Source organism: Callorhinus ursinus, unplaced genomic scaffold, assembly GCF_003265705.2.
Source record: "Callorhinus ursinus isolate GAN/ISIS: 27379988/994484 unplaced genomic scaffold, GSC_fseal_2.0 scaffold14, whole genome shotgun sequence".
Taxonomy (NCBI): domain Eukaryota; kingdom Metazoa; phylum Chordata; class Mammalia; order Carnivora; family Otariidae; genus Callorhinus; species Callorhinus ursinus.
The window spans coordinates 28610424-28630769 of NW_027397076.1; the positions used below are offsets into that span (position 1 = coordinate 28610424).

The 20346-nt window shown below is 36.5% G+C and overlaps 1 protein-coding gene across 3 annotated transcripts in view; it reads right to left on the reverse strand.

Annotated features, from left to right (window-relative positions):
• The window catches only part of NAV3 (neuron navigator 3), a 350025-nt gene extending 330004 nt beyond the window's left edge, over positions 1–20021 (reverse strand). For all 3 annotated transcript variants that reach the window (XM_073900615.1, XM_073900614.1, XM_025881299.2), the window contains exon 1: positions 19385–20021. In XM_073900615.1, coding sequence (XP_073756716.1) covers positions 19385–19627 — 243 coding nt within the window. In that variant the 5' untranslated portion in view covers positions 19628–20021. The remainder of the gene's footprint in view (positions 1–19384) is intronic.
• Positions 20022–20346: the final 325 nt, after the last annotated feature.

Genomic DNA, 20346 nt, shown 5'->3' on the forward strand with positions numbered 1-20346 from the left:
AATGAGTGATAGCCATTATTAGTCATAGTCTTTCCTGATGTATATATTCCTATATTTATATAGGAGGGAGCATATTTTTGAGACATTAAAACAGCATATTCTTGTCCTTATTTATCTCTGTGTCTTAGTTGATCTTTGGTTCCTCCATCCATTGAAATGATGACATTTATTATTTCAAGAAGACAGAATTCAGGCCATAACAACAACAACAACAACAACAACAACAAAATCATGGCTCCACTTTATATCAAATTTTTCTTTTAAGTCCATAGTGACAAAATAGTCTTGAAAGTCAGGATTTTCAACAAATCTCTTTCAACAAGAGCAAGTGTTTTCCATGTTGCAAAAGCTTTCCTTTACCTATCAAATGAAAACCAGAGCACAGAGTTATATGATGAAACACAGCATTTTTAGAGGTATTTTCAGAGAAGCTAACTGTGATGGTGAGATAAATAAAAGTTCAAATAGCAGGAAGACAGGAGATTCAGAAGAGGTGTGTCGACGACAAAATGCCATTAGAGTCTGTGAAGGAATCTGATGTCTCCATATCCCTGGGAACAGCCCCAGGACTGTTGAACAAGAAGTCCCAGGTAGGTTGAAGATCAGGGTGAAAGCTAAGAGGATTTGTGTCTCATTTCCCACCTACAATATAGGGTGTTCCTTGCCCATTTTGAATAGCCACAGTAAAGGGAAAATGGCAACAGGACATGGTTAGACAGGTGGGCCTTGAGAAAGCACTTCTGATATATGTGAATCCAGAAGTTTCCATGTATCCCAATGGGGTTATGCAAAAATGTGGAGAGGACTAGTGTACCCAAAGAGAGCTGGCATTAGGACAAGGTAGATGCAGAATTTGGGCAATGGTAATGAGCAGTGGGCATCCACACAATACCCAAAACCCACGTCTCAGCAGAGAGTAGCGCAGTGTGCCCAGTGACCAGGCATATGGGGCTATCTCAGCATTAAACAGCAAGAATCCAGATGGTAGCATGCAAACCCAAGTGGCTGTCTCACTCCATACCTTATTTCCCTGAGGATACACAAATTCTCTAAACACATTGCTTCTATTCATCCACAGATGCCATTTTATAAATGAGAAAAGAGATGAGAAATTTCATGAAGAAAGGAAACAGCACTTACAAGAAGTTTGACCTTCAAATTACTATACATTTCTTTAATGAGGCTTTCTTAAACCAAAAAAAAAAGTCCAAATTAGGTTTCTCCCATCCTCACCAATCTCCTTTTCCACTACCATCAGCAGGAATGGCATTTGAGAGCAAGATGAGATATGCTGTAGAAAATACTGAGTTATATTTTCTTGTACATGTAAGAAGTAGTAAGAAGTAGTGTGTCCTAAAGCCCTTTAAGTAAAACATAAATTACAATGCACTTGGCTGAATTTACTACATTACAATGGATTTGAGATTAGTTAGAGGAAGATTCAGACCATACATCACCCTAGAAAAGAAAAACTCTACTAACATCCATAAACCTACCCTGGCTATAGCACATGGACATTGTTACTGAATAAAGTGATCTCACCAGTTATGTTCTAACTGACAAGGAAATTGAAGAATGCCAAGATGCTTTTAGGTGTTGGAGCATGACTTGAACATATTCCATCTTCTTACTGATTCTCCAGCACAAAGCTATGGCTGGCTTACTATAAGACAGACTATGGGTCTTGGATTTGATGTTAAAGTTACATTCATTTTCCTAAGCAGGTTTGTAAGATAACTAAGTAATAGTTATGAACAAATAGGACACTCAGGTCATGGCTTTTTTTTTTTTTTAAGAGTTTTTATTTATTTATTTGACAGACAGACACAGCGAGAAAGGGAACACAAGCCAGGGCAGATGGAGAGGGAGAAGCGGGCTTCCCGCTGAGCAGGGAGCCCACCGTGGGGTTCAATCCCAGGACCCTGGGATCATGTCAGGTCATGGCTTTTATATTCCCTTTTTAAGATGAAATTGCTTAAGACAGTCCAGTTCAATTTGCTGGTCCTAATTTTACCAATGTACAAAAAAGAGATACTTGTATTAGAAGATCCTCCACTATCCCTTCCACTAGTAATATTTAGTATTTCATGGAACAGATTTAGAGGCATATGTGACCACCTTTGAAATAGGGTAGATTTGCTCAAGAAGGACTAGTATACTATACTGAAGCCAAAATTATGAAGATTTTGACCTTGAATCATTGAAATAGCAGATATATACTAAAACAGAAGAGCCAAAATTTATATCCAGTCATGAGTAAGATCTAGGATAGCTCTTTGTGAAATATAGACATGAGGCAAATCATAAGACAAAAGAATAAAATTACAAAAATCTGTCAATTTTTTTTTAGTTCAACAGTTATGTTTAAATTCCTACTGCGTGCAAGGCATTGTGTTAGATTCAACAAATGGTACTGGGAAAACTAGAGAGCTTCGTGCAAAAGAATGAAACTGGACTAGGTTCTTATACCATACACAAAAATAAATTCAAAACAGGTTAAAGACCTAAATGTGAGACCTGAAACCATAAAATTCCTAGAAGAGAACATAGGCAGTCATCTCTTTGATATCAACCTGAGCAACATTTCTCTAGGTATGTCTCCTCAGGAAAGTGGAAAAAAAGCAAAAATGAAACTATTGGGACTACACTAAAATAAAATACTTTTGCACAGTGAAGGAAACCATCGATGAAACTAAAAGGCAACCTACAGAATGACAGAAGATACATTCAAATGATACATCTGATAAGGACTTAATATCCAAAATATATAAAGAACTCACACAACTCAACACCAGAAAACCAAACAATCTGATTAAAAATGGGCAGAAGACCTGAATAGACATTTTTCCAAAGAAGACATGTGGATGACCAACAGACACATGAACATATGCTCAACATCGCTAAATATCAGGAAAATGCAAATCAAAAGCAATGAGATATCCCCTCAAACTAGTCAGAATGGCTAGTATCCAAAGACAAGAAATTACAAGTGTTGGTGAGGATGTGGCGAATGTAAATTGGTGCAACCCGTGTAGGAAACAGTACAGACGTTTCTCAAAAAATTAAAAATAGAAAGACAATATGATCCAGTAATTCTACTAGTGGGTATTTACCCAAAGAAAACAAAAACACTAATTCAAAAAGAGATCTCCCCTCCCCTCATGTTTATTGCTGCATTATGTAAAATAGTTAAGACACTGGAGCAATCCAAGTGTCTACCGATAAATGACTGGATAAAGAAGTTGTGATATAGATGTATTACTCAGCCATAAGAAAGAATGAAATCCTGCCATTTGTGACCACATGTACAGACCTAGAAGTATTATATAAAGTGAAATGAGTCATACGAGAAAGACAAATACCATATGATATCATTTATACGTGGAATCTAGAAAACAAAACAAAGAAACAAACAAGAAAAGCAGAAACAGATTCATAAATACAGAGAACAAACTGGCTAGTTGCCAGAGGGAAGAGCATGGGGAGATGGGCAAAATGGGTGAAGGGGAGTGGGAGGTGCAGACTTTCAGTTATGGGATGAAGTCATGGGGACGAGAGATACTGCGTATGGAATATAGTCAACAATACTGTAATAGTGGCAGGTGGTGACTACACGTGGACATAGCATTGTATAGACTTGTTGAATCACTATGTTGTACATCTGAAACTCATGTAACATTGTGTGTCAACTATACTTTAATTTAAAAAAATTAAAGACACTGTTTTAAAGATCTCAGTGGATGTAAACGTGAATCAAATAGGCCTCCTGTTAAAGTAAGGGTTTAAGTGAGAAAAGTCAGTTCAATCAGATTAGAGAGAACCTTGAAATTACCAAGATTATAGCTGTGCTAGGGAAGATTAATTTGTCAACAGTGTATAGGAAGGACTAGTACCACTCTTATAGCCACAAAAATCAAAGAAAACACTACTGTTATACAATCACTCTGAGAAGTTCAAAACCTATGATCTATAAACCTCAGCAAACTGGCAAACTTAGCACAGTCGGTCTTTTGGAGTATATTGAATGGAATCATACCAGGAAGACTGAGGTTCTTGGTCTTTCTTAAGGAGATTTTTCTCTATTTACCTGGGTTCTGCCCTCCAAAATAAAGGGCAGCAGAATTGAAATCACCTACTGTTCGAGAACATATGGCAAATGTAGGACACATTTTGTTCAACACATGATAAGGTAGGTACCTCTTTATCCTTTATGTCACTGCCAGGGTAAACTGTTCCCAGTATTTAGTAAATTATGTGCTGTATTAAAAATAGTATGAGCTCATTATTCATTATTTGTAGTAGAGGACAAAGTCCCTATGTGTCTCCAACTTGACTACTTCCAACAGAGGAATGGTTTTGATTTATTTGGACTAAAATACTTGGGAGTATAATGGAAGGAGGGTAAGAACTTCTTGCTGATTTTTCCCATTAAACATTCTTGGGCAAACCTGAGAAATTACTCCACAGAATGGATCTTATATTCATTCAGTAGCCTAACTTTGCAGCAAGGAGCAAACTTCATCAGTTTAACTCAGAGCAGTCTTGTTATTTCAATATGGCTGTTACTATTTATAAAGTTACACAATCAAGTTGGTTCCTTCTTCCTCCCCATCTGAGACAGTTTACAACACACACACACACACACACACACACACACACACACACACACACACATCATTACATAATTGCATTGCCAGGAATTCCAAGTGTTGGTTTCTGGTGCAGAGTAAAATATCCGCACATTGACTTATGTCTTACTCATCCTAAATCACATCTGCTTTTTGGGCACTTTCTCCTGGCTGAAGAATTTGCTCTGAAGTTTTACTACATTCATTAGAAGGCCGTTTTTGCTATTCTGACTATTCATGTTGTGGTTTTACAGATGTCCTGCAAATGAAAGCCTGCTGCACAACAGGAAGTACCCACTGCCAAGTCCTTTGGAGAGGAGCAGCGCATCCACAAGAGGATCCAGGTGGTAAGACATTTGAACAAAAGCTTTACACAACCGCATTTGAAAAGAAGAAAGCAAAAGACAAGGCAGACATTGGCACTCACTCTAACTCTGCTCAACTTAATGGCAGCTGTACCAAATGGATATGTGTTCATGTAACTCAGTGTTGTGACAGGGTGGTGAAGCAAATAAGCTACAAAAGGAACAGAATGAACATAGGGATAAAAGGGCAAAGACCTTCTCGCAACTTCTTAAAATGGTAAATTTGATTAAAATTGGATTACTATTTTTCAAGGCTCGAGGAGAAAAAGGGATATATCAGTGCTGTGATACCCATGCTCCACATAGCATCTTTTCTCATATTGCAAGCAGAATGAATTGTAGATAAAGTCAGCACCTGGGTCACTCTTTGCCTAGAAGGACTTCTTTCCTGCTGAATTCTCTGCAGCATTCTCTTTCAGTTGGATTTTATCTTCTCCCTTCTAATTCTCTCAGCTTGATTCACATACGCCATACATAAGGGCTAAATAAAATGTGTTTCATGCCTGAGGGAATTAATTTTCTGCCTGGGATAATGAGACAAAATGTGATGCAATTCCTTCCTTGATTTTAAAATGTTTTGTTATCTTGAAGGCAACTCTCCTCATCCAATAAAAACAGAGAACGAAAAGGGTGACCTTAAAAAAACATATTTCTGAAACCTAAGATTCTCACACACACAAATGCCTCTGATAATTCTGGGTGTAGACAGATGCTCCCTTCCTTTTTGTGCTTCCCAAACATTCTGTCAATGGTCTATTGTTAAAGTGCGGACTTTCTCCCAGACCACATCCTGTCTGTCTTACAGAGGAGAAGCATGCCACTGAAGGAAGCTGAAAGTCCTGTTCTTTGTGGTCTAGAAAGAACTAACTGCTCATACCTCAAAGTATCACTCCATTCAACTCAGGACCCATAGGACTCGTGCTGGAAATTACCTGATGAACTCAGAGAACTAGGCTACCTTTGTTTTATTGACAATTCTAAGTCTTCCACACAAAAGGAAAGAGGACATTATTATTAACACTAGTTAAAATTGTATAGCTAAGGAAGGAGCAGATATAAACATCTGAACCTCATTAAAAAAAATCACTCATGTTTGAAAAACACAACCTCCATAAAATTATTTTTCATTCAAGAAAATATATGTTGTTATATCCGAACAGTGTTTGACAACAAACTGTTAATTAAATAAGGCGATATTTTTAAATGATTAATAGAAAATATATTTTCAACTACAGAATTAAAATTAATAATTAGAAAATTTTAAAAAACCAGAATAAAACTAAAGAGGAAAAACAAGAACATCTGATTCAGAATTAGGGTGACTAACCATCCCAGTTTGTTTGACTGCAAGATTCCCGAATTAAGAGATGTGCTCTGCTAAAATCAGGACAGTCCTGAGAAAACCAGTACAACTGGTCATCCTAAGTAGACTTAATTAAAATTTTTATTTTAATGGTTTTGTACAGAAGGTAAGGATAAGGAGAGAAAACAATAATTAAAATCTGTGATGAAAATGTTGAGAAAGTGTTATATAAATTACATAGGAATGTCTCTGTAAATGCCCATAGGAAATACTTCTTTGTACACGTAGAAACAAAGATGTGAATCTCCTGAGCAAATATAAGTTCATGCTTTAGGCACTGATTAAAACAGCACTTGCTTAACCTTTATGTATGAGCAACTTGAAAGCTTAGATCCACATGTGTAGATGACCTCCAGCTACAACACAAAACATCACAGCATGAATTTGATATATTTGCAGTCCTTCCTCTACCATTTTCCTTTTCTGTTTTTCTTTTCTTCTTGTAATCCCATTTTATTTGCATATGTTTTGAAATCTTCTATGTTGTCTATGCTTTTTAATTCTAATAAATCCTTTTTTTCAAATAAGGCAGGATCTAAATCAGTGGTTCTAAACTGGGGGCAATTTTTTCCCCAGGGGACAGACCATGTCTGGAGACATTTTTGATTGTCACAACTGGGGAGGGGATAAATCTATTCTAAATTAAACAAACACAGGGCATCTGGGTGGCTCAGATGGTTAAGCGTCTGCCTTCGGCTCAGGTCATGATCCCAGGGTCCTGGGATGGAGCCCCACATCTGGCTCCTGGCTCAGCAGGGAGGCTGCTTCTCCCTCTCCCTCTGCCTCTCCCACTGCTCATGCTCTCTCTCTCTCTCTGTATCTCTGTGTCTCAAATGAATAAATAAAATCTTTAAAAAAAAACATATCCCAAATGTATAATAAAAGTAATGATTATTAAAAATCGGAATTATAATAATTTCTGTTTTTTCTAGGTAATATTAATTAAAAATTTAATGTTGCCATAAAAAGAATGAATATAAATTTCTAAAAGAGTCCCAGTTGTTGCAAGCATATTTCTCATAAAGCCTATCATGTTAAAATAAGCATATATATATATACATGTAATACACACACACACATATATACACACACACACACACTTTGCCTTGTGCAAAGCAAGTATGCAATAAATAGTTGATGATGGACTAAATGATTGGATGAATGACTAAGAAAGACAAGAAAAGTCAACTAGGATCCATGATGTATACCTAGAAGTGGCCATGGAAGGGATTTACATTTGTGAAATAGCAGCCTGGTTTTAGAATACAATAGGTTTAGCCTGAATCAGAGGAAAAGAACAGACAGAACATATTGTTGGAGATGATAAACCTTGTGTTCAATGTAAGAAAGCAACACACAAGTGTGGATATCAAAAAGTCACCCACAGGAAGGAAGAAACAGCTATAAAAAGCAGATGGTTTAAAGAGAAAGGAAATGTGAAACACAACCCCCCAAAGTATATGGGTCAAAATAATAACAAAAGGTTCTGGCAAAAATATTACTCTGTAGAAATTCAATAAATTTTCAAAAAAAAGCACAACAAAATTATATTAAAAATATGAACATTCAGGGACAGTGAAGAGAAATACATAACCTGTGTATTTTTCTGAGTCTAAAATGTGAGCAATTTACACTGATCAAAGCTAAAAATTAAACAGTGTCAAAGAGAAGTAGAAACCTGAATAGAAATAGTCCCATATGCACAACCAAATTTAAAGACCAATTAAGTCATTTAGAAATTTATCTTGCATTTGAAAAGAAGTTGTATTATGTATTGTTTCTTATAGTTGTATACCATGGTCTGAAAGGATTACCGTGAGTTGCTTCTTTCATTGATGGTGGTGGATGTGCCAATGACCCATTCACACATTCCCACTAGGTCCCCTTTGGAATCAATCTGCAATGTGCTGACAGAAGCAACATCATATCTCCAGGCCAAGAGAGCAGATACTCCCTCACACAACTAAGCAGCCCCCCACTGGACCACATCTAGAAGCCAGCGAATGCCTCCCTCCCGGGGTGATGCCTGACTCCATCTTGAATTTCTAAACGTCACTTCTAGAATTCACATCTTATACTGCCTTGGCTTTTTGGTCCCCAGCTCTAATGGAGAGCTTCCAGATCGAGCAAAAGAAGAATGCTAAAAACTGAGTAGAGAAGCAAATAGAAACAAGGGCACAGAACCAAGATAGAGTTGCTTTCAGGATGGGAGTTTGGATCAGCAGATTGGAACAGGAGAAATTGAAGGTGGTTATCAAAATCGTAGGGTGGGGAGCAGTCAGAGGAGTCATGAGATCACAGTGAACTTTTTTATGATACTTCTGTATAGATGTACCTGGTCTATTCTTTTTAAAAGCTGAGTTAACTATAAGATTTTCTTTCCGTACACTTAGTAACTTGAGTGTAATTATGGTCCTCCACTTACTCAATGTGTTGTGTTTAAAGAGACATCCCTATAGTTCAGGACAAGTTGACAATCTGGAAGACATTTTGGGTTACTTCAGAATATTTTTAATATGGCAAATTCTTGCTTAATCTTGAAAATCTGACAAATTAGGCAGTCTTTGGCTAACAAGCCATTTCCCTTAATTTCTAGGCACACAGGCAGACTATAATCCCTAGCCTGTCTCGCATTTGGTTTCATCATATGACTGAGTTCTGACCAACAGAACTGAATGGAAGTGACATGTGAAGTTTCTCAGTCTCTTATGAAATCTTCCATTTTCTCACTTTCACTGATGGCTGGTTGGAGGTGGGATGATTGAACCACAAACTGGAAGGAATCTGGTTTCCTGAGTTATCATATGCATGTGTCAGCAAACTTTTTCCATAAAGGGCCAGATAGTAAATATTTTAGTCTTTGCAGGCCAGTCTCTATTGTAACTACTCAACACTGCTATTACAGCACAAAAGCAACCATAGGCCACAAACACACCAATGGCATGGCTGTGTTCCAATAAAACTTTACTCAATAAAACCAGGTCCCAGCCCAGATTTGACCTATAGACCATAGTTCATCAAGTCCTCACTATATGGGACAGGTAAATAGAAATAAAAAGTAAATTCCTCCTGTGTTAAGTCACTGAGACCTTGAGTTCATCTGTTACAGAAGTTAGCATTACTTTAACACAATGCCATGTTGATGGATCATAAAATTTTAAACATTTCATGATGGAAAACTGTAACCTGTCCCACCTACGTTTTCAGTTTTACAAAAGAGTCCTTTACAACACTGAAATATAGCAAAAAGTATGGTCTGTTATTTTGTTTTCTTTTGTTTTCTTTTCTTTTCTCTCTTGGAGGCTGTCATGTTATTTTGTTGGGAAAATGGTAAATTTTTACCAATGCTCTCTCATCTGGTGACTTTATCTGCAGGCAGAATTGCGACACTTTTTAACAAATCATTCCATTTACTGGGAACAGTGGGGAAATCCTGCCATGTATCCAATTAATGAACTCTCCCACAGATATTGAATTTCCCTGTTGGCCCCAGTGACTAGAAATCCAAAGAAAAGCACTTTTTAAAGCCAAAATGGAACAACAGTGGGGGTTAGGGGGAGAGGAAGAATTAAAAGTGAATCTTGTCAAAGATTAATTCATCACTCCTGTAAGAATCCATAGTTTTCTTTCATTTTTCCCCCCATTATGTGACTTAAGTGTCCACATAGAGAGAAAAGAATAACATTGATTTTGACTGTGGTTTATAAATTGTTGTGAAAGACAGACAGAGAGGGAGATTGGCATAGGAGTCAAACACACCGAGGTTGAAGTTCCTGCTCTACTTTAGCACCAATCTGAGTTCAGCTCCTATATATATTTAATTATAATAATAAACTGGGTATAGCATCCAGCATGTGGCAGGTACTCAAAAAGTATTAGTAATTATCTTAGTTTTAATTGTTACTTGCTGTCAAGTTCACAAATTATCACTTCCAACTAAACTACAAGTTTTTGTTTGAAGAAAAATGTATTTATCCTTTGAGACTTAAAATTTTGTGGATTGCTAGTAATTGATAAATGTACCCAAACATCCATCGCTTCTTTTATTAGACTTATCCCTCTTCCACTGCTCTATAGCTTGGTATTTTAGTCAAAATTTTGCTCTATCACACTTCTTCTCTTCTGTATTTTTGAACTTCTTTCCCTTCACTGAATCCATCCATGTTTCATTTCATCATCATCTTTCTAAAACACAGACTTACTTGTGTCACATTGGCATCCTCCCCCCGCCACCCTCTACAAAATAAGTTCAAACAACTTACTGGACATCTAATGGCCATCTTCCCAATGCCTCAAGTCAACTTCATCTCTCTTACTTGCATGCTACCTTTTAGGATTGCTGAATAATGTACAGTGTTCCAAACACAGCCCAGTATTACACATCTTGGTAAATACCTGTCTACTTAAAGTGTTCTTTTTTCCAAATATATTTGGCTAAACAAATTCATCAGTCAAAACATAGCAGGAATGTTATTTTTCCTTTGCATGGAGAATTAATCACTGCCTTCTTTGTCATACTACCAACTCTTACTATTAATAGCTTTTGTGGTAAACTATTAGATATTTTTATAATATTATATAATAGGTAAAGAATATTGACTACCAACTATACACAGAATATAGTTTATATACAATATCTCATTTATTCTTCACAATAATTTTATGAGGTAGTTTATATTGTCCTCATTTCATAAATGAAGAAACTAAGGCTTAAGTACTAATTGACTCACCAAGGTCACTGGGCTAGTAAATATTGGAGCATTCCAAAAAAAGAATTGTGGTCAGCAGATGTCAAGTGCTGCAAACAGGATGAAAACAAGAGCTAGAATGTTAACAAAAATAAATAAATAAATGAAGTAATTAGTTAATTAATTAATTAAAACATTAACCAAGAAGAGATGTCCTTTCAAAAGCTATTGGTAACCTCTAAGAAAACAGAATAGGAGTCAGAAATTAGGAAAAGTAAAGCAAACCTAAAGCCTAGAATAGTGGCACTGAACACAAACTAACATTTCAAGAAATATAAATCTGCAAAGTATTGAAGGAGTGATCATCTGAAACAGACTGAAGGAAATAATAGTAATAATAATATTAAAAATATGAGAGATCTGAAACCATAAAACTCCTAGAAGAAAACACAGGCAGTAATCTCTTTCACATCAACCTTCACAACGTTTCTCTAAGTATATCTCCTCAGGCAAGCAGAACAAAAGCAAAATGAAACTATTGGGACTACACCAAAATTAAAAACTTTCTCACAGTAAAGGAAACATACAGGAAAGGAAATCTATTGAAACAAAAAGGCAACCTACAGAATGGCAAAAGATATATGCAAATGATATATCCGATAAGGGCTTAATTTCCAAAATATATAAAGAACTTATACAACTCAACACCAAAAAAAACCCAAACTGATGAAAAAATGGGCAGAAGACCTGAACAGACATTTTTCCAAAGAAGACATGAAGATGACCAACAGACACATGAACAAATGCTCAACTTCACTAATTATCAGCCAAATGCAAATCAAAAGCAATGAGATATCACCTCAAACTAGTCAGAATGGCTATTATCAAAAAGACAGGAAATAACAAGTGTTGATGAGGATGTGGAGAAAAGGGAACCCTCATACACTGTTGATAGGAATGTAAATTGGTGCAACCAGTATGGAAAACAGTAGAGGTTCCTCAAAAATTTAAAAATAGAAAGACCATATGATCCAGTAATTCTACTACTGGGTATTTACCCAAAGAATATGAAAACACCAATCTGAAAAGATAGATACACCCCTATGTTTATTGCAGCATTATTTCCAATAGTGAAGAAATGGAAAGAATCCAAGTGCCCACTGACAGATAAATGGATAAAGAAGATGTGGTATATATTACTCAGCCATAAGAAAGAATGAGCTCTTGCCATTTGCAACAACATGGGTGAACCTAGAGGGTATTATGCTAAGGGAAATAAGTCAGCCAGAGAAAGACAAAGATCATATGATTTCACTTATATGTGGAATCTAGAAAACAAAACAAATGAGCAAACAAAAAGCAGAAACAGATTCATAAATACAGGGAACAAACTGATGGTTGCTAGAGGGTAGGGTGGGGAGATGGGAAAAATGGATGAAAGGGAGTATGAGGTGCAGATGAACAAATCATGGGGATGAAATATACAGCATAGAGGATATATTTAATGATATTGTAAAAGCATTGTGTGGTGACGGATGATAGCTACACTTGTGCTAAGAATAGCGTAAGGTATAGAGTGCTTGAATCACTATGTTGCATGCCTGAAACTAAGGTAACGTGTGTCAATTATACTTCAATAAAAAATGGCAAGAAAATAGTGGCAACCTGAGCAGTTTTGGAAGCTGAATCTAAAGCAGTGTTTCTCAACTGGGTTTGATTTTGCCTTCTCTCTGGATACGTTTCACAACGTCTGGAGACATTTCTGTTTGTCACAACTGAAGAATGCTACTGGCATGTAATCATTACTAGCAGGGATGCTGCTAAATATTCCATAATAGTAAGACTGACACCCACAACAAAGAATTATCAGGTCCAAAATGTGCTAAGTTTGAAAAATCCTGGTCCAAAGGAGCCACTGGAGAGGAAGAGATAGAAAAAAATAAGAGAAAAGAGATAACTGCCAAGACAAAACCAGGAAAAGGAGAAAATAATAAAAATGTTACCTTCAGAAAAGCCTTATCAAGAACTATTAACTTCATTTCCGAGGATAAAGAGATTAAAGTTCGGAGAATTTAAGTGACTTATCTCTTCAGGATCTAGCAGAAGTTAAAGTCAAATCTTTGAGCTTCTAATTTGATGTTCTTTTAACTATGCCACCTAATACCTTAAAAGCAAGATTGAGGATAATTTTTGGAAATGTGATAGCATACAACCATGAAGCAATTGTGCTTAAAAATTAGTGACATATCTATTGATTTTTGTTTCTACATATATTTATTGCCTTCCTTTATATCAAAGAAAAGAAACATGTCTATAATAGTAGAAAGGTTTAAGAAACTCAGAAGAACGTGTTCAGCAAATTGGCACCAAATATATATACAATATTGACACTTGAAGAAGAACAAAAAAAAAGTTGTAGGAGATTTTCAAAAACATTTAATCACTTTTAATTTACCCAAGAATATTTAGTAATTTCATAGTTGAAAGCACATGATATAATTCTTTTTTTTTTTAAGATTTATCTATTTATTTGAGAGAGCGAGAATGAGAGAGAGTACATGAGAGGGGGTCGGGTCAGAGGGAGAAGCAGGCTCCTTGCTGAGCAGGGAGCCTGATGTGGGACTCGATCCCAGAACTCCGGGATCATGACCTGAGCCGAAGGCAGTCGCTTAACCAACTGAGCCACCCAGGCGCCCATGATATAATTCTTTAAGGACTTTGTAAAGCACAAACTAAAACAACAAACAATAGTATTAAATTGCTACATCTCTATGAACGGTTACTCAAGAGAAATAAATGTACAATATTGAAAAGCTTAGCATTCTGCCAGTAGAGAAAATGTTAAAATTCAAGGATCATTACCACATTCTTCATACCATTGCTACCACAAAGGCAAAAACAATTAAAACGACCATTAACAGTTAAACCGTGAAACTTGGAACATGAACCATAACCAGAAAAAGAAATAATCATGTTTCTTTACATACAAATAAGTAAATGTGCAAGCACAGCAGAAACAGGCAAAGAAGGAGGAACCATCTAGAGGGACCCAAGGGCTGACCTGTGCAGCTGTAGGTCTGGCGAGCTTTGGAAGTGCTACCATGTGAGCAAGCCAACAGGAGTGTTGACAGTCCTCAGCAATCAGGCATCTTCTCCAAGAAGGAAACAGCTGGAGGCCAGAGCCAGTCATCTACTCGATTGACATCTGCTGCTATAATTCTATCATGGGGTTTCTTTTATTTATTTCTGTTATTTGAAAAATTCAGTAGAGACCATGTGTCAACTTAATTGTCTTCTGAAAATTCTAAGCACTTGGGCACACCAATGATTTATTTGCAATTCCCCAGCAGTGTTAACCAAATATTTAAAACAAACCTTACTAGTCTATATAGAAATCAAGTCAATCAATAGTTCTTCTCTCCTGCTGACACAGTAAAGTCTTCACTGTTGCAGTGTTATTAGATAAGAGTAATGTCTTCTGGAGGCACACAGCCTTGGACTGAATCTCTACTCTGCTACACTCTAGCACTGAAATGTTGGTAAGTAATATAACCTCTCTCTGCCTCACTTTCTTTATCTATGAAATGAGGATAATAACAGTGCTTATATCATAGGGCTACTGTGAGGACTGATGGGACACTCCATAAAGTGCTTGGCCCACTTTCAGGCATATAACAAGCCTCTATAAACATCAATATTAATCCTTTTCTGCTGTGATTTCTCCTAAGTAACATTGCCAGTGTAACTGTGTCTCATTCTTACACAAGAGCCTTCCCCAATGTCTATCTAATGAAGTCTGCTTCCATGTATAATCTGATCTAAATCTGCTCCTTTCCATAAACAGTCTCCTCAAATTATAATGGTTTACTCACTGGGCATTCTATGCAAATCTCTCCTCCAATGAATGCTTTTTTTCCTTTCTATAAGTCCTATCTGCCCACTGAATATCAATTACTTGATGAAATCTTTCCTGAATGCTCCATCTAAATAGGATTTCTCTCGTCCCTAAAATCGACAAAAATATTGCCCTCAATAGCAATACTATTCACACAATATATTTGTTTGTCTCTATTGCTATTCATATTTTTTAAAAAATATTCAATTTAAGGTTTTAAGTATCTTCTGTTTTTAAAGCATTAGTGCTAACACCCTGTGAATGTAATATTAAGAACATATCTCTACCTTAATTGTCCTTGAAACTGGTAGAGTAAGAAAATGAAACAAATGTCCATATAAACATGGACAAGGAGGCCACTACTTTTCCAAGAATTTCCTTCAGACCTCTCTAACTGGATGCAAACTTTCCTTCCTTTTAACCTCCACAACAATTTGTTTATCCTTTTCTTTGACTTTTGAACTGACTTTTTTTTTTAAATGTGTTTTATTTATTTATTCATGAGAGTCAGAGAGAGAGAGAGAGAGAGAGAGAGGCAGAGGGAGAAGCAGGCTCCTGAGCCTGATGCGGGACTAGATCCCAGGACTCTGGGATCATCATGACCTGAGCCGAAGGCAGACGCTTAACCATCTGAGCCACCCAGGCGCCCGACTTTTGAACTGACTCTTAAGAGCCGGTGAGATTTGGGGGGGTGAGGGTATAGCTAGAAAAAAATACTGCAGTTACATCATGAGGAGAAAGTATAATGTAATAAAAAACAAACAAACAAACAAAAGCTTTGTAGGAACAAACCTAGATTCAAATTCTGGATTTTGGTACTAGTTAACCATCTGATCTTATGAATGTCTCCCACTCTGAGTTTATTTCTCTGTAAATGTGGATAATAAAGTCTTCTTTGAAATGGCATGAGAAAAAAAATTATTATAAAGAACAAGGTAGGTACTCAAAATTATTTTCTATAATAATGTAAAGAATCTTCAGTTTGCATGGGTAATCAAAGAAGGAAAAGATGAGTGAGGCCAGAACTAGAAAGAAACTGAAATGACAGTAAAAATGAGAGATAAAAGCAAGGTGGCAGACCAAGCTGGTACGAGGCTGGGGAATCAAAAAAGAAGGCTAAAGGGATGGGTACGACCAGGGGACTTTCATGAACAAGTATGTCTAATGCTTAATTGCATGTGATTTGCTGAAAAATATAACCCCCTTTCTTAACTTTAATCTCTTGATTCTTAAGTAAAGTTTCCAAAGCAAAGTGACTCTCTTCCTCATTTGGATGAATGCCCAGGAAGAATGGAAAAACCAACCATATGAAGAAAGACATTAGAAAATTCAAGGAAAGTAAGAAATCAGAACAAGAGAAAGCTAGAGAAAAACATAAGTCCTTGAAGCATGGTGATGGAGAGTCCAAATGTATGCGGCATAGACTCTGGAACTAATGTTACTTATTTGCTAAAGGGCAGTGAGACTAAGTACTCTGAACAACTGGGGACACCCAGGAAGGAGACATCTAGAGCACAGTAGCTAGATGGAACTACAATAGGAGAAGAGGTGTCAACAATTAGAGACTGGAATGGCTACAAAGGCCTTGGAATTGTCAACAGGCCAGTTGGACGTGGAAGAATCCTTAATGAAGCAGGGTGTGTCTTTCTAATTGAACAAAACTCAATTATCCATTCAAGACTGAGAGACAGATGCCACAAATTGATAGGCAAAAGAGAGAAATGGGTTCTCTGACAATTTCAAGAAGCCACCCTACCAGCTTCGGACTGCTTACTTCCAGATATCCTTTATATGAGGGTATTAGGCTAAGAGAAATAAGTCAATCAGAGAAAGACAATTATCATATGATTTTTCTCATATATGGAATTTAAGAAACAAGACAGAGGATCATAGGGGAAGGGAGAGAAAAAGAAAGTAAGATGAAATCAGAGAGGGAGACAAACTGTAAGAGACTCTTAACTCTAGGAAACAAACTGAGGGTTGCTGGAGGGGAGGTGGGTGGAGGGATGGGGTCACTGGGTGATGGACATTAAGGAGGGCACGTGATGTGATGAGCACTGGGTGTTATATGCAACGGATGGGATCACTAAACTCTACCTCTGAAACTAGTAATACAGTATATGTTAATTCACTGAATTTAAATTAAAAAAAAAAGAAAGAAATTCCTATGCTGTTTATCCTATTGTTACGTTGAGTTTTCTACTATTTGCTGTCAAATCTGATTATCTCTAATACAAGTTTCTTGGTCATTTCTGCTATTTTCTTCTGTTCTACTTTTTCAAAGTTTATAAAAATCTTTCAATATACTTTTTTGACATTTAGAAATATTGCGAAATGCTGACCAGGCATTCTTTAAGTCTGTTTGAAAAAGTTCTTAATCTGATAAATGGCATGTTAAAAACATCCCCTAAATACAACATTGCTTACCACAGAGTCTTATAAGAATATCAGATGTGTGACTGATATGTTTGTTAACCAAAGAGATGAACCAAAATTCTATTGCAAACAGTATTTATGGTGCACAAGTTTTAGGCCAAGGCCATTTAGCAAAATGGAAGTTTGACTAAACCTACAGATGAGAGGCATGGTCAGCAGAGAAAAAGGGTCTACCTATTCTTTCCATCTAATCCCAACAGGTCGTTGTGGGTACACAAACTTTAGAATAGAACTATGTGGCATTTGCTTTTAATTATTTGCATAAAGTTAACTATTTTTAGTCTTTTGTTGATAATTTATATTTCCCTTCTTTTACCCTGAATTGCTTACGTTCAACTGAGAACTATAAGCCTACAATTAATTATTTTTTAAATGATTTTTCTTGTGTGATTTTCCAATGTTTTCTTAAAACACAAAAGGAATAAAATAAGCCTCGAGCTACAAGTACTTTAAAAATCATGCACTCCAAGCCCTCTGTTTTATAGATTAAATGATCCAAAGAGACTAATGAACTTAACTAAATCTTTGTCAGAATAATTCCTCATTCATTCATTCATTCATTCATTCATGTATTAATCCATTCACCTACGATTTAATTCTGAGGTATAAGGCACTGGGCAAAGGTAGCTGTATCACAGTATAAATAAGGCCCTGCCATCTGCATATTTTCAATTCAGGGGGAATAGAAATAAATCATCCAGATAATTAAAATACAATGTAAATAAATGTGCTTTAAGTATTACTGCAGCCAAAGAATCACAAGAGAGGAAAGGAAGGTAAGGGGTAGCTAGCAAAGACTTTCGGGAAAAAGTTACATTTGGCTGTTCCTTAGAGGATTTGAACAGGTGGAGATAGACGAATAGACATTTCAGACAAAAGGGGTGGCTTTTTTTTAACTTGTAGATTGGATTTCAATCCGAAGTTTTTTCTTAAATTATTTTTTATCGGAGGGGGAGACGAACCATGAGAGACTATGGACTGTGAAAAACAAACTGAGGGTTCTAGAGGGGAGGGGGGTGGGGGGATGAGTTAGCCCGGTGATGGGTATTAAAGAGGGCACGTTCTGCATGGAGCACTGGGTGTTATACACAAACAATTAATCATGCAACACTACATCAAAAACTAATGATGTAATGTATGGTGGTTAGCATAACATAATAAAAATAAATAAATAAAAAATAAAATTACATTTGGGTGGGAAAGCAAAATCAAAGCAGTCCCTAAGCCAGAGGTGAGAACAGTGACTTTGGAAAGCTTGACATCATAGTTAATGCTGCATTAAAAAGTGATGTTTATCAGGATACAAATGAATCCCCCTGAAGTTCAGCACCTGAAAGGCCATGCAAGCCCTCCGCATCTCGAGAAAATGACTGCAGTATGGCTTAAAAACCAAGAGCTAGGAGCCACTGCTCCCAAAATATCATAAATTAAACGGCTGAAAAAGATGTCAGTAACAAGTAAAACAGTAGGGTTTCAATTTACAAGTAAAAATCCAGACAAATGGGCAATATGAAGGAAAATAATATTTCATTTTTGTTCAGAGTGCAATGAATTAAGCAGTCTAAGAAACACATATTCAAACAGAAAGTGTTTAAAATGCAAATGACATTTAGAAAAAAAGTGATGGCATCTATATGGATTTTTACAGATAAATCTTCTTTTACTTCTTTTAATATGCATGAAAAATAGGTCCCTTTTTCTCATATTTGTGACTGGTTATGGTTATTAGTAAAAAAGTGCTAAGACTAGGCACTTCATCAGTAAGTAGTACTAAGTGATAACAAACACGCATTTTCAGAGAAATTTGTCAATGACTTTTGCTACAACTATAAATTATCAATACACTTTTACATAAGCTAAATATTTAGCTTTTCAGCTACACAAACTACTTACTTTATTACACTGGTGTTCCTCTACCACTCCCCATTTCACAACATGCTTTATATTCCACCTACGAGGAAATCTGCATTTTAGCTCTGTAAGTCTGCAAGTAACCTTCAGCCACTAACCTTACTGTCTTCTGTCTCTTTAGCTTTTTCTTGGAAGGGTTTCTTCTCTCCAAATTCACAGGTTGATTTTAATGTGAGCTGACAAGAAAGCATTGAGCTCTCTGGTTCAGTAAGTTCCAAAGGTCTTGAAGAATAGGGCTGTGACCCAGTAGTGCCCAGATTTGGTATCGGAAGAGCAGTATGAACAGGCTTTGACCCAACAGCTGGCTGTCTCAGTTTTGAGGCAACCCCAAGTACAGGCATGGCTTCTATAAAAGTATCTTCTTGCTGCCAAAGAAAATGCTTCTAACCTCAGTCTGGTAGACTCCAACTTTAGTATTTCCAGAACAAATACTTTAAACAAAACTAGCAGTCATCATGATTCAAAAAACAAAAAACAAAACAAAACAAAACAAAAAAACAACTAATAATATAACTTCCAGGAAGAGGCAAAACTGCCCTTCATCTTTAGTTAAGTATCTTGCTTGCTGGCTGGCTCGAATTCTCATATTCTCATCATTCTCTCTCTCTCCCTCTTCGCCTCCCCCTCTCTCTCTGTTCAGTGAGTCAGTGTCTATGTAATATTAAATACTCCTTTGGGGAGTAAACTTTTCTTGAAGGTAACTGTTACAAAGCTCCTTCTCTAGGATTAAAGAGCTCCTAGTTCTATTTTTTCCTCCCACTACAGCAGTCTGAGTCTGAGCACTGAGAATAACAAAGTGGAGAGAAACAAAAGGAAAAGTCCTCAGTCCAACTGTCAAAGCAGCCAAAAGACCACAATAGTGGACGGACAGGAGTTCTTCCTGACTTCAGAAATAACCAGGCTACATTCTCTTTTTAAAGAAAATTGTATTTACCCCAGTTAAAAAAAAAAAAGAATGGACACGATTAATGGCCAAAACAAACAGCTGTTGGAAGAACTTTTAGCCCGGAAACAATCTCAGCAATGAAGCTGTTTGTCTGATTTCCAGCTATTTTTCACT